Here is a 12,392-nt window from a genome sequence, read left to right as displayed (position 1 = left end):
AAAAGAGCAGTGACACACCAGAGGTGGATCCCTCCACAGGAAAACAAAAAGTCATTGAAGCAAAGCAGTTTTCCATTTGTCTATACTTTGGTAAACAAGGGAAAGAAATTCCCAGATTCCCTGAGCTCGACAAAGGTTCTGAAGTTCTGAATCTATTTAGGTACCGTTCATAATTATTCTGTAAATGCCGTGCTGAGATTCATTATTTTCACTCTCCTCTGATTCATAACTGTTTCTAAAATCTTTGTATGTAACATGCACATTTGTTCAAAGCAAAAAGGATGAGGAAATAGGACTTTTTTGGTGGTGGGGGTTGGTTGTTTTCTTTTTACCTGTTGCAGCTTTTGTAATGAAACGGTTTGTTGGATCTGAGTCCTGGAATGTTCTCATGGCCTTATCATAACCATCAGTTGTCTAAAAGGTTAGGTGTGTGCGGGGATATGTGTGTTTTCCAGGAATACCTGTTATTACCTGTACTAACAGAAGATATGGATTTAATGGGGTGAGAAGCCATTGAAAGAATAGAGCGGTGGTGGTTTACTGTGCATTGATCTCAAGTTTGCACCACTCCATCACTGAAGCTGTGATTGGACATTGATTTGCACACAGTGATGATTGCTTTTGATGCTATTGATGGACAGGAAAGCACTGAGGGTGAAGACGTGCTCTTGTACAACCCCTTTTCCAAAGAAGCTGAAATGATGAAAAACAAAAGGACAAAAAGACAAACTATCAGATGTTTAAAAAAAAAGGAAATATTATTCTTTTTAGAAAAATTGGGTGACAAGTTTGGACTTCTTGCAGGCCACTTTAGCACCTGGATTTTCCTTTTTTTTTTTACTATGAACCCGTGCTGTGGTGATGTGGTTTGGCATTGTCTTACTAAATAAATAAACAAACCCTTTCCTGGAAAATATGTTTTCTGTATTTCAGAGCTCGGATATATTGTATGTGTTTTGACATTCATGATAAGAGAGCAGCTGAGCTGTCAGGTGACCACCACCTGGTGGTGAGTTGGATCTTGTGGTGCAGAAGGATGCTGGGTAAGCCTGGCGTGCCAAAACGTTTAGTTTGAGGATGTGCTGCGAGCACATAGCAGAGGCCCCTACCCCAGAGATCTTCAACTCCCACCATCAGCAGAGATTCAACAGCATCCTGAGGGAGACTGTGGACATTGAGCCTGAATAGATCCACACCTCAGATGAGCTACAGCTGTGAGGGGGCATGTGCCTGCAGTGGTGGCCATTTCCGAATGAGATGCTGGACCCCAGCCATCAAGCTGAAAGAAAGAGTCCTGTCGTCCTTGGTTGGTTGGAATTCGTAGAAGGCTGGAAGGTACCTGCAACTCAAGCCATGCGTGGCTTGTGCTAAGGAGGAGATTGAATATGATTTTCAGTCAGCCAAAGCGGAATCTGGTAAACTGTCCAACTACTCAGGAGGGTGGAGCTGCTGACCTGAAATGAAGACATTGTCGGGCAGTGGCGCTCTAGAATCCAACTTATATGCCTTTCGTAGAGGATCAGGGACTGGAGTAGATGAGAAGCTCTTGATGCTGTGGGACTGTCTTAGATGACACGCCTCTGAAATAGGACATGGAAGTTTGGGACAGTGCCTGTAGACACTTGTGTTCCAACTTGCTGGGGATTGCCCTGCCTACCTGGGATGGTCGCATGGGCCCTAGAGAGGAATGATGGCAGAATGTTCACATACTGTTCAGCATTTATGGTTAGCCAGGCCATGTAAAAAACTACTCTTCTCATACCATAATGGATGCTTATATGTAGCCACTGAGTTCTAGTTTCATAGCCCTTTTCTTGCTTAGAGACTTCTCTGAATTCTTCTAATCCCATGTCATGTATTGGTTATGTAGATAATGAAACCATTATCTACATAACCATCCACCAATGCTCTGCAATTTTACAACAACAAAAAAGAAAGAAAAAAAAGAAACATCACAAACTTCTTAAATGTGGTAAACCCTTCCACATGTTTACTTGAAAACATCTTGAAATTCAAAATAAGCATACATTTTTTGAATGCGTCCCATCTTTTTTGGAGTGTTTTATAGGAAGCATGCATTTCTAAACACTGACACACTTTCAACATTACAGAGCCAACGAGAGAAGGTGTGAGATGCACATGTGAATGTTTATTAGCTAGTGTTATTGGGTTGGTGGTTACCATGGCAGCCAGCCTCACCTCTCAGTTATTGGTGCGGAAAGCCTGAGGACAGCACATATATATAATATATGGATGTGCACATACATATTCAGATATTTTCCCTCCTCTCCATCTGTCAAGCTCACTTCTATCATCTCTGTTTTCGTCTTTTCTTGCTTTCATCTTCTTGTTTGCCCCCTTTTCCCTCCTCTTTTGTCTTGAACCATCATTTTTTTCACTTCAACTCTTCCCCCATACTTTTCCTCTACTAGTCCATTTTATTCTTACTCTCCCTGTTTTTTCGGTTTCCCTTTCCATCATTTCCTTTATTTTTCTTTACGTCTCTCATCACCAAAGCAGAAGGCTTCCCCTTGAGTTGAATTGTATGTGGATGCAGTCAGTCCTTAAAAAGTTTAAGGAATAAATGTAAAACATATTTTTATAGTATGCCTGTGATTTGCCTTTTATTCTCATGCAGTTACCCTTTCAACAGTTTTGTGTTTATTTCAACTTGTTGAACTGCTATAAGCTATAACTCTAGGCTTATAATTACCCTTGTATCATGCTACTTTGCCCTCTTTTCATAAAAAAATGTGAAGTTTTCTTGTTTTTGAAGGTCTTAAATAATGTGTTAAACTTTCCTGATTCTTTCTTCCACAGTTGGCCATGGCCAGAGCGAAGGTGACAGGATGAACATTAAGGACTTTCAGATTTATATCAGAGACTCCCTTCAGCACATTGACCTGATGAAGTCTCGCCACCCTGACCTGCCTGTATTTATTGTGGGCCACTCCATGGTAAGACACTTTCCATGAATGTGTGTCAGTTCCTGGAATAAACCATGCATGTCTTTGGAATTGTTTGCACAATGATGTCTTTGGCTTTTGTCTTGTTCTGTGTCCTGGGAGCAGTGTTGTCTTTTGATCAGGTTGGTTTTCCTGTTTTGTTTGGTGTTAAATTGCATAATGTGCCTGAGATCCTCACACAGTATGCTTGACACAAATAGAGCGAGAGAGCTGGCGAAAACCAATGTACAAGTCCCGCTCAAGCACACATTTGATGAGGCTTCCTGTGACATTTTGACACGTAAATGGGGAAAGTGTTCCTCGTCTAGTTGCATGGTTTACTGCTGCTCTGGACATGCAAGTCTAGATAAACTGGTTGTTGAATATCAGCAGAATCAGGCATTTTTTAAGTAGCAGTGATTAAGTAATATACTAAGTAAAATACTTAGTAACTTGCTACCTTTAATTATTAATTGACTTGCTAGGAGAACCGCTTACAGTTTTTCTGTTTAATGGTCAAACTTTACCTATCATCTAAAGTATAACAGACCAACAGTTCAGGGAAGGCTTGCGAAGTTCGCTGTTCTTGGTAAACCCCAGTTTACCTTTCACCTTTCACACAGTGCCACAGATTCCCGAGAGCCTGCAGCTGCTACGGAAAACCTCCAACAGGGCAGTCGCAGGTTCAGTGACCTGCTCAAGGGCAAATGTGGCTGTATGGCAGACACAGACAGAGAGTGTTCACTTTCGTCAGTTTGCGTAGAAATCTTCTATTGACCTGCCTCATCATTGACTAGCTTATTTGTTATTATCCACTAATGAAACAGATTTACCTAGCAAAATGAAAGCATTACGGATTCCAGTATCATCTACATTACATCTGAATAGAAGCTAAAGCTAGCTGCTGTACAAGCAAGGAGCTGGTGCTAAGTAATGAGCTACTGGCTGCTGTATTTTACTTGCAGTCCTTCAGAATTATTCGTTGTTTTTTTTTTCCATTTTAAATACAGCCAACTAACTTTCAAAACCCTATCTTAAACTTAACAGACCGTTATGCTAGCTGCTTGTCATTCTCGAAGCTAGACATATTACCCCTTGACTTGTTCTTATATTGTACTTTTCTACTCTGAGTGGTCAAAAGACTCTTTGCTACAAGACAATTCAGTGAAATGCAGTATTAGTTGTTCATTTAACTGAACCAATTAAGCTTAGACCACTTGTTTTCCTCAAAGCTTATCCAGCTAGGCTTGCATATCCGGGCTAGTGCTAATTGAAATGGCAGTTCATTACCTGTAGCTCACTCAGAGAAGCATAGAATCTTTAATTCTCACATAAATAGCTATGGCCAGTTAAGAATCGTTAATTGACTTCACAGTGGACCGTGGAGGGAGAGCTACAGGGTGTGAACTCCACACAGAAAGGCCAAACCAGGAGGTTCACTGGGCAGTGCACCACAAAGTTGCTCTACTTTCTTAAACAACGCTGACACATGCAAAGAAAAATTCCTAAACTAAGAATTAAAGCTTCGCTTTAATCCCTTGTTAACCGTAACAGTTAAATTCAGCAGAAAAAGTTATGCTGGGTCTTCAGCTGGTTTAAACTTCAGTGCAGCGAACATGAAAAGAAAATTCAAATAGCCTTTACTGTGGCTCTGTGAATTCGGCAGACACAAAACTGAACCAGAATTCTCATTAAAAATAATTAGACAACGCCTGGAAAGCTTCAAGGCCAGCTTTGGAGCTATTTTTAACTGATTGGTTTATTCTGTTTTCACAGCCTCTCGTTGTTGTGCTCTGCGACCCAACTCTCAGCACAGCTAACAGATCACAAATGGTAGTGATGACTTATATAATAAATGATTACTGTCAGTGTTTCTAGGTCGAGTCACTTTGTACTCCCGTGAACTTGTTTCGGTTAGATGAGCAAGTCGCTCCGATTCTGCATGCCAACATTTTTTATGCTTTCATATGTGAGGCTTTATGTTTCATAAGGAAACTGACATCACTCACTGAAGTCAAAATCTAAAACAATAAGTCCTTTGAGCATTGCGCTGTGCAAGTCAGAACGCTTCGAAACGAACCCAAGTATGCTTTCAAACATTTTTAGTGCACAGCTGCAGGTATCAAGCTCTGTGCTTGATACCTGCAGCTGTGCACTAAAAATGTGAGTTCATTGCAGAACGGTTTCGCCATGCCTTCCAGCAAAGCTCTACATGCTGGTGTATAAATACTGGCTCATGAAGCCTGTTTTTGTGATTAGGCCCTTTAGTTCATTCAGACAATCACTAGCTAAGTTCAGGATATACTTTTTTGTATTATTTTCTGCTATAAAGATTTTAAGTGCTATGTTTTGCATCTAACTGTCCTCTATTAGAGATAACAGCTCCTCCTTCTTTGATGTCTTTCTTTTAAATAGGTCATATTTACTGTCGTCACTTGGGCCTTTAGTTGCTTCAAACAACATGCTGTTTAATTAATGGGTCCGCCTTGGCGAGCCATTTATGGCTCATGCGCTTCAGTGCAGTAGGACTGTATACACACTGAGGCTGTGATGAAGGGATCTTAGAAGCACAGAAGTACATACTTTGTGTAAACTCCACTGTGGGATCCCAGGCTGAGGCAGAGTGCTTGTTTAGACAGCAGATTCTGTAAATATTAAGAGACAGCTGAGCAAAGTCACAGCAAAACCTCTTTCTTTTCCAACTTCTTTCTCTATTTTTCATCATCCCTCACTTTCCTGCTTCTTTTGGACTTCTAATAAATCCATTCAGTGTGTCTCCTTTGGCCTTTTCTGTTGCTGGCTAAGGATTATACTTGTGTGTGTACACATGGACAGTTGTGGACACCCTAGATATTCTTCAAATCTGCCTGAGGGAAGCGTGTTACATTGTAAGTCTGTGCAGCAGGGAGCTTCTTGTTCCCCTTCTGGTGATGAAAATTAAATCACTCAGACTGAAGCAGACCCTACTTACTCATGGACATTGAAAGTCATAAGACTCTCAAGTTATTGGTTAGACTCAGGTCCTTCTTTTTTTTTTTTTTTTTTTGGTACCACCTGTGATAGCAATGGAAATGAAATCGACTGGGATTTATGTAGCTTTTTCTCATCTGACTGACTACTCGAAGCACAGAGAGGCCGCAGCTGGAGATAAACCTGTTTTAACTTTCTCAAAGGCAGTTTTGAGTACCTGGGCTTGTGTCTGTCTATCTGCATTGATGTCTATTGATAGCAACAATGCAAGAAACTAAACAGCAGGGGTGTCAAATATAAAGCCCAGGGGCCAGAATTGGTCTGACAAAGGCTCCAGTCCAGCTCACTGGACTAAGACCTCAATTATGGCCAAACTACAGTTACTACTACAAATAATTATTATGTGGAAAACAATTAAATGACTGAAAAGTTCCTATTTTTTCACGTTTTTTTACAATGGGTCCACAGTAACAAAAAAATATCTGAATATTTTCTGTTAATTAACAAAAACTTTCAGTTTTCTAATTACAGGGCAGTCTGGGCAATTAGCTTTTTCTCAATCTTTACACTTTTATGTCTTACAATTTAAGCCCAAAGAGTGATGCTGACAGAATAATTTCATTTACAACAACAGCATTTCAATGTTGTGTAGAAAAATGACATACTGTTATAATTGCTCTTCTTTTTTCTTATATTAAGAAATCACCAGGATTAAAAATGCAGGTAAACTTCTGCACAGTGAAAGACAGAAAAGGTCCGGCCCGCTTAAGATTAAAGTGAGCTGTATGTGGCGCACGATGTAAAATGAGTTAGACATCCCTGTCGAACAGTCATGAAACTTCACAAGCGTAACTGAGACTTAACTAAAGCCAAGTTTGGAAATGACTTATTTGTGTTTTAGACCCATAAATACAAGTATACATGTAAAAATGAAGTAGTCACTGCTCTATGGTCTATGGGGGTGGCTGTGTTTTTGTGTAAAGACCACAAACACCATCCATTTCAGTGACTCAGATCAGCTGAGGTAATACATCGCAGGCTGGAAGCAGCCACACCCATAATGATGCACAACTTTTAGCTTGTGCTAAAATTAAATTAAATCAACTTAATGGTGTGAGTTATAAAAGTCAGCTTTATTTTTAACCCCGTTGCTTGTTGCTAGACAACATCAGAGGGGTTTGTAAGTTTTTTTTAGGTTACAGCTGGAACCAGAGGAAAATCCTAAAAAACACCCTGAAGATGAAGTCAGTTGTGTAGTTGACTGTGTAGTGTAGAAATGGGTGTGTCTGAGGTTTCACTGGTGTCACTAATGTCAGTTGGTCACTAGTTTCCCTTTCCATTTAGTTTCATATCCTTCTCCCTAGATATAACTTTTTTTTTTTTCATTTTCATCTCTCTTCATTTCATCCTCTGCTACATTCTTGTTTCCTTTGAAACAAATAAAAACCCAAACTCAGTTTTCAGGAAACCTGCCGCGGGTCAAGTGATGTGCAACTGTGTTTTTACAGGCCTCATTTTCCAGTTTCCCGGTGTTTTCACTTTGCATCCTGTTTCTATTAGTCTGTTCCTCTGCTTCTTCAGTTTTATAAATCTCTCAGGCCACGATGACGCAAAAAATCCAAACGACAACACAATAGAGACCACCTGGGTATTCTGCTGTGTGTGTTGAGAGGCTGCTCGAGTGATAACATCCTGTAATGTAGTCGGCAGAGTCAAGCTGCAGTGACGCTGTAAAGAAAGTCACAGTTCTAACTGATCAAAATGTTAATTTAATTTATAGTTATTCACAATTGTACCATGTTTTTCATAATATTTTATATTTTATTATATTTATTAAGACCTGTGAAACAGGAAAAAGTCTGTTAAATTTCAGATTCTTTGATCTTATAGTGTAATTTATGTCACAGTAGTCTGAAAGTGATTTGCGACCTACTGATGACCATATAAACCTCAGAACATGAGCATTTTTGTAGCGTGGGTTTAAGTTTTTAGTTCAAGCTATTTACAGCTTGATGAAAAAAATACCACAATTCATTTTCACAGTTTCCAGAACACATAAACATGTGTGAGAACTTTTAAACGTGCGACAGCAAGAACTAAAAAACACATTACGGTTGCAAATTTACACAAAACCAAACACTCGACTTTTTTCAGGGGCTCCGCTGTATCTCTTTTGGTTGAGCAGTGACACAGAAGTTTTCAGCAGTTTGTCCACGTTGTATCTGCTCGTGGGATGCTTTAAAATCCCTTCAGCTTTGGCGTCTTCCCACTCGTACTCATTTATTTCTTTCTCCATCAGTATTTCTGGCCGAGGCTTACTTGTCCTTCCTCTGTGACAGCCTTTTATGTAACGGTTCAGCAGTGCTTAGGAACTATTTGTTCAGCTTCTAAGCCCTCTGTCTCATCTCCCCTCAGTATCCATTACTCACACTAAACAAAAATTCCCTTTGTGATGCACCGTGGCTTCAATAAAAACGCTTCTTCATTTCTAATTGGCTTGGAAAACTTACATATAATGGGTGACATTTTTTTAATGTGAGACATTAGTTCAAGTTAAACATCTCTTGGTGCACTCCCTAATTTGTCCTCTTGGCACCATTGAACAACACCATTGCATTAAGGGAATGTCTTCAGTTGTTTTTGTTGTTTTTTTGTTTTTTCTATTAGTGGTGAGTTCATACTGAATGCAACAGGTGTTCACTTATTGGCCATATAATGTTTATTAAGCCTACATCATATAATGCCGCTATTTTAGCCTTCTACTCCATATAATGTCAGTGGTGTACTCTCTGTTTACACCATGCAGTGTTAGTGGGGCAGCTGTACAGTCCATATAATATCAGAGTGTTAGCTCCTTGGGCTATTTTTTGACAGTTCGAGTCCACCCACTGACAGTGTGTAGCACTGTGTACAATACCAGCATTCATTTTGTCAACTCTAGTTCAGAGGTAGAAGAGTGTATAGGGCCTCTTATCAGCTTCTGAAAGAGCCTCTCTGTCCCAGTCATCCATCTGTCACTCTGTCTCCCTCTCTTCCCTTCCCTATTCACACTTATCTCACTCTATCAGTGCAGACCCTTTGACACAACTGCATTCATTGGCATTTTTTGTTGATATTTAACAGGCACTAAATATGCTGAACCAATCAGCCAATTTGCAGCTTTTAGCAGCCCCACCACTACCCACCACCACCAAAAGAAATGCAACTTGAAGTTGAGCATTACTTCTGTTTTTGCAGCAGTGCGTCCTGGTGTTCACATGTAGATGTTTTAGCGAAAGACAAAAATAAGAAGAAAGGGGAGATTCAGGCAGCTGCCCTCTTTTTTTCATACTCCCTGTGTGTTTGCATGCAGGCGGCGATGCGCGAGCGTGCACTTGTGTCTTTACAGAGTGAAGTTTTCTGGTGGGAACGGTTTTGTCTTCCTTTCGGTACCCTTTTTCAACAAAGCGAGGCTGTGATTGGCCCCCGGGCTGATGAATATTCACGTAGGTGACAAAGAAAGCTCCCCACATAAACAAAGTTGAAGCCAATTAGTCTCCCACACAGAATCACTGTGCTCCCGTGCGTGTGTGTGTCATGCACTTGTTGCGTATGAGAGGAGAAACCGTGCCAGAGTCGACCCTGACGAATCGATTTAGGTTTTGGCTGCCATGGAGCTGCTAATTGTCGTGGCCCTACGTTACAGAATTGAAATCACAATATGAAAAAATGTCAGCGTGGGTGCTAAAGTGTGGCCCTGGTGCGGATGTTCTGTGGAGCTCAGCAGTGTTGTGCCCCCGGGGCCCATGGTCCCGCACTGACATTTCTCTGTGTGGAACAATAGCAAGAAAAAATAGGGTTGGAGATCTACACAAAAGATGGCTTGTTTCATGTTAGCTGTGACCTCTGAATAGTTTTCCTACTGCTCCTCGCATCAAGACCTTTCACCTACTTTAGGACCTTTCCACTTTGATCACATTAGAAAAGACACTCCTTTTCCTCTATTGGAGACTAAAGAAGTAAGACGTGCCGAGTCTGTCTCCTTACTGAAACCCTGTCTTTATAACTAATGCTGTTATCTGTGGTTTTCTATGTTTTGTTAATTTTTTTCTCATTTTTTCAATTTATTTTGGGTCCCTTGAGATTAATATGCTTTATTTTTAAATAAGAAGATATCATACATCGTACATGATGAGGTTACTACTGCACTGATCAGTACACAGCGACCAGTGACAACATCCACTGAGGTGAAATCTCCACGACTGCCATTTTCTTTTTTATTTTAGATATATGTGCTTCTTTTTCTTTGGCCTAGTGAGTGCTCTCACCTTTATTTTGGTGTGTTATATAGTTTTTTATCAAACAACAGCTGTCGACCATAGCACCGGAGAATCTTTCATCTATGACTGGAGGCTCATGCTCGTGAGAGCATGACAGGATATAAAGATTACAGCATCCTCCCTCTGCTGAGCTGTGTTGTTAGCTAGCTGCTTCTTTTGATAGGCGGATGAAGACAGAAGTACAAAGAAAAATTAGTTCTTACATAAAGAAAGCTGTGCACAACAAGTAGGCTATGATTTCTGGAAATTTACATGAATGTTGGCGTTATTAAATGTGTTTTTTGTACACCACCAGGCAGCTGCCATTCAGTCTTATAATATTTAAGAAAAGAAAGTCGATTTCTCCCAAACCAGGATTTTCACACGTTAAAAAAATGTTGTACATGTCCAAAGTAAAATATGTTAAGTTTTACTTTTCTAGATACCGTAATTTAAAATAATGTAACCAAGTTTGGCAACCGTAAGAATCTTCATATCATATTTTACATACGACATCTTTAAGCAGCATATAAAATTAAAGAGGAAAATTCAAAATTAAGTGACAGAAGCATGACATGCGGGCAATAGATTTAAAGAAATAGCTTGACAAATATTATTTGTATTACAGTTTCATTAAGCTAATATGTTCTGCATTTCTTTTATAGGGTGGTGCTATCTCAATCCTGACAGCCTGTGAAAGACCTGGTGATTTTGTTGGAGTGGTTCTGATAGCTCCCCTGGTCCAGATGAACCCGGAGTCAGCCACACCATTCAAGGTACCACATACCAATCACCGACCCTTTAAACCACTATTCTCTTCTTTCTGTTCTTTTTCTCTCCTCTCCCAACCCAAGAGGCAGTTATCTTACTTTACTCAGGTTTGCTGTGGATGGTGTCTATAATACTTATAATACTGGCACCTTTTATTTTGTGTGTTTCAAAGGCAACAATCAGTTCAGGTATCACTAGAGCTGCATAAATGGCCTCTCACTGAGTCTTTGATACAAGTATGTCCCAAGTGTGGCCAATCTCTGACAAATCTCACAGAGGAGGCTGTTTTAACAGAAATAAATGACTTTTTTATTCCTTATTTTATGAATTAAAAATCTAACACTAATACATAATAGTGCAATATTTAAAACCAAAATAGGAGAAGGAAACAGTCTTCATGAATGATGTCACATGAAAATAAGCTATGCTCTTCTCTGTTTGTAGGTTTTCATGGCAAAACTGCTGAACCACATGCTGCCCAGCCTCACTATGGGCTCCATCGAGTCCAAATGGCTCTCACGGGACAAGAGGCAGGTGAGAGACTGATGCTGGCAATGTGTGTTTTGGGTGGCTGAGCACTCTTGTTGTTTGAAATTGAAATATCACTCACTGAGACTGTGGGAAATAGAATTTCCAAGGTGTAAATTTGTCCGCGGTTGATTGTCTACGCTAATGTCAAGTCACACTATGTTTATTGTCCAATCCCATGCCAAGACACCACATCTTTGTAGACACTGTACGCCTTTTCCAAACAGCAGGACAGGTTTGCGTGCGTTTGTTGGTTGTGTTATTTTGTAAACACAGTACATGCTACACACCCATACTTTGTAGTGCCCCTAGAGACATCCCTGGAGAAACAAAAACAAATTCTCATGGCATGTCACCACGCCTAAATTTTGCACGGATTTGAGTCTGCGTGTGTGTGTGTGTGTGTGTGTATGCCTAGTTTACATCAACATTCCTACATCCTGCTGCTTCTGCTTCCTACAGTCAGTCAGAGGAAGTTGTGTTCTTCCAGATACAAGAATAAACAATAGCAGATAAATACTGAATCAAAGGATGTAATCATGTAACAGGTAATCTAGGTACACAGGTATCCAACTGCATAATGAGACTATGTGATACGATATTGTTACTAGAATGAAAGTTGCAGGGGTGGATCATACTTTGCTCTGATTTCTCACTGTAACCTTTTCTTCATGTGTTTTCAGTAAAGTAGAAAGCTCAGTTTCACAACTGAATATGAAACCGTTCGGTAGCCTTATGTTGTTTTATTCATTGTGAGCGGGGATCAGTGGGAATGAACGTCTCAGTCAAGTTTGGTACATAAATGTTCATGGCCTCAAGAGGTTCTTTCACCAAAAGAAAGGAGAAAAGTAAAAAAACTAAATGGAATTTGCTGTTGCAG

The 12,392-nt window shown here is 40.1% G+C and overlaps 1 protein-coding gene across 2 annotated transcripts in view; it reads left to right on the top strand.

Annotated features, from left to right (window-relative positions):
• mgll (monoglyceride lipase) overlaps nucleotides 1-12,392 on the top strand; it is a 45,846-nt gene that overhangs the window by 19,232 nt on the left and 14,222 nt on the right. For both annotated transcript variants that reach the window (XM_040047321.1, XM_040047320.1), the window contains 3 exons: nucleotides 2,821-2,957; nucleotides 10,879-10,989; nucleotides 11,429-11,518. In XM_040047321.1, the coding sequence (XP_039903255.1) occupies nucleotides 2,821-2,957; nucleotides 10,879-10,989; nucleotides 11,429-11,518 (338 nt within the window). The remainder of the gene's footprint in view (nucleotides 1-2,820; nucleotides 2,958-10,878; nucleotides 10,990-11,428; nucleotides 11,519-12,392) is intronic.

This window comes from Simochromis diagramma, unplaced genomic scaffold, assembly GCF_900408965.1.
Source record: "Simochromis diagramma unplaced genomic scaffold, fSimDia1.1 OVJJ01000387.1, whole genome shotgun sequence".
In the NCBI taxonomy this organism is placed as follows: Eukaryota; Metazoa; Chordata; class Actinopteri; order Cichliformes; family Cichlidae; genus Simochromis; species Simochromis diagramma.
This window is presented reverse-complemented; position numbering and strand designations above follow the sequence as displayed.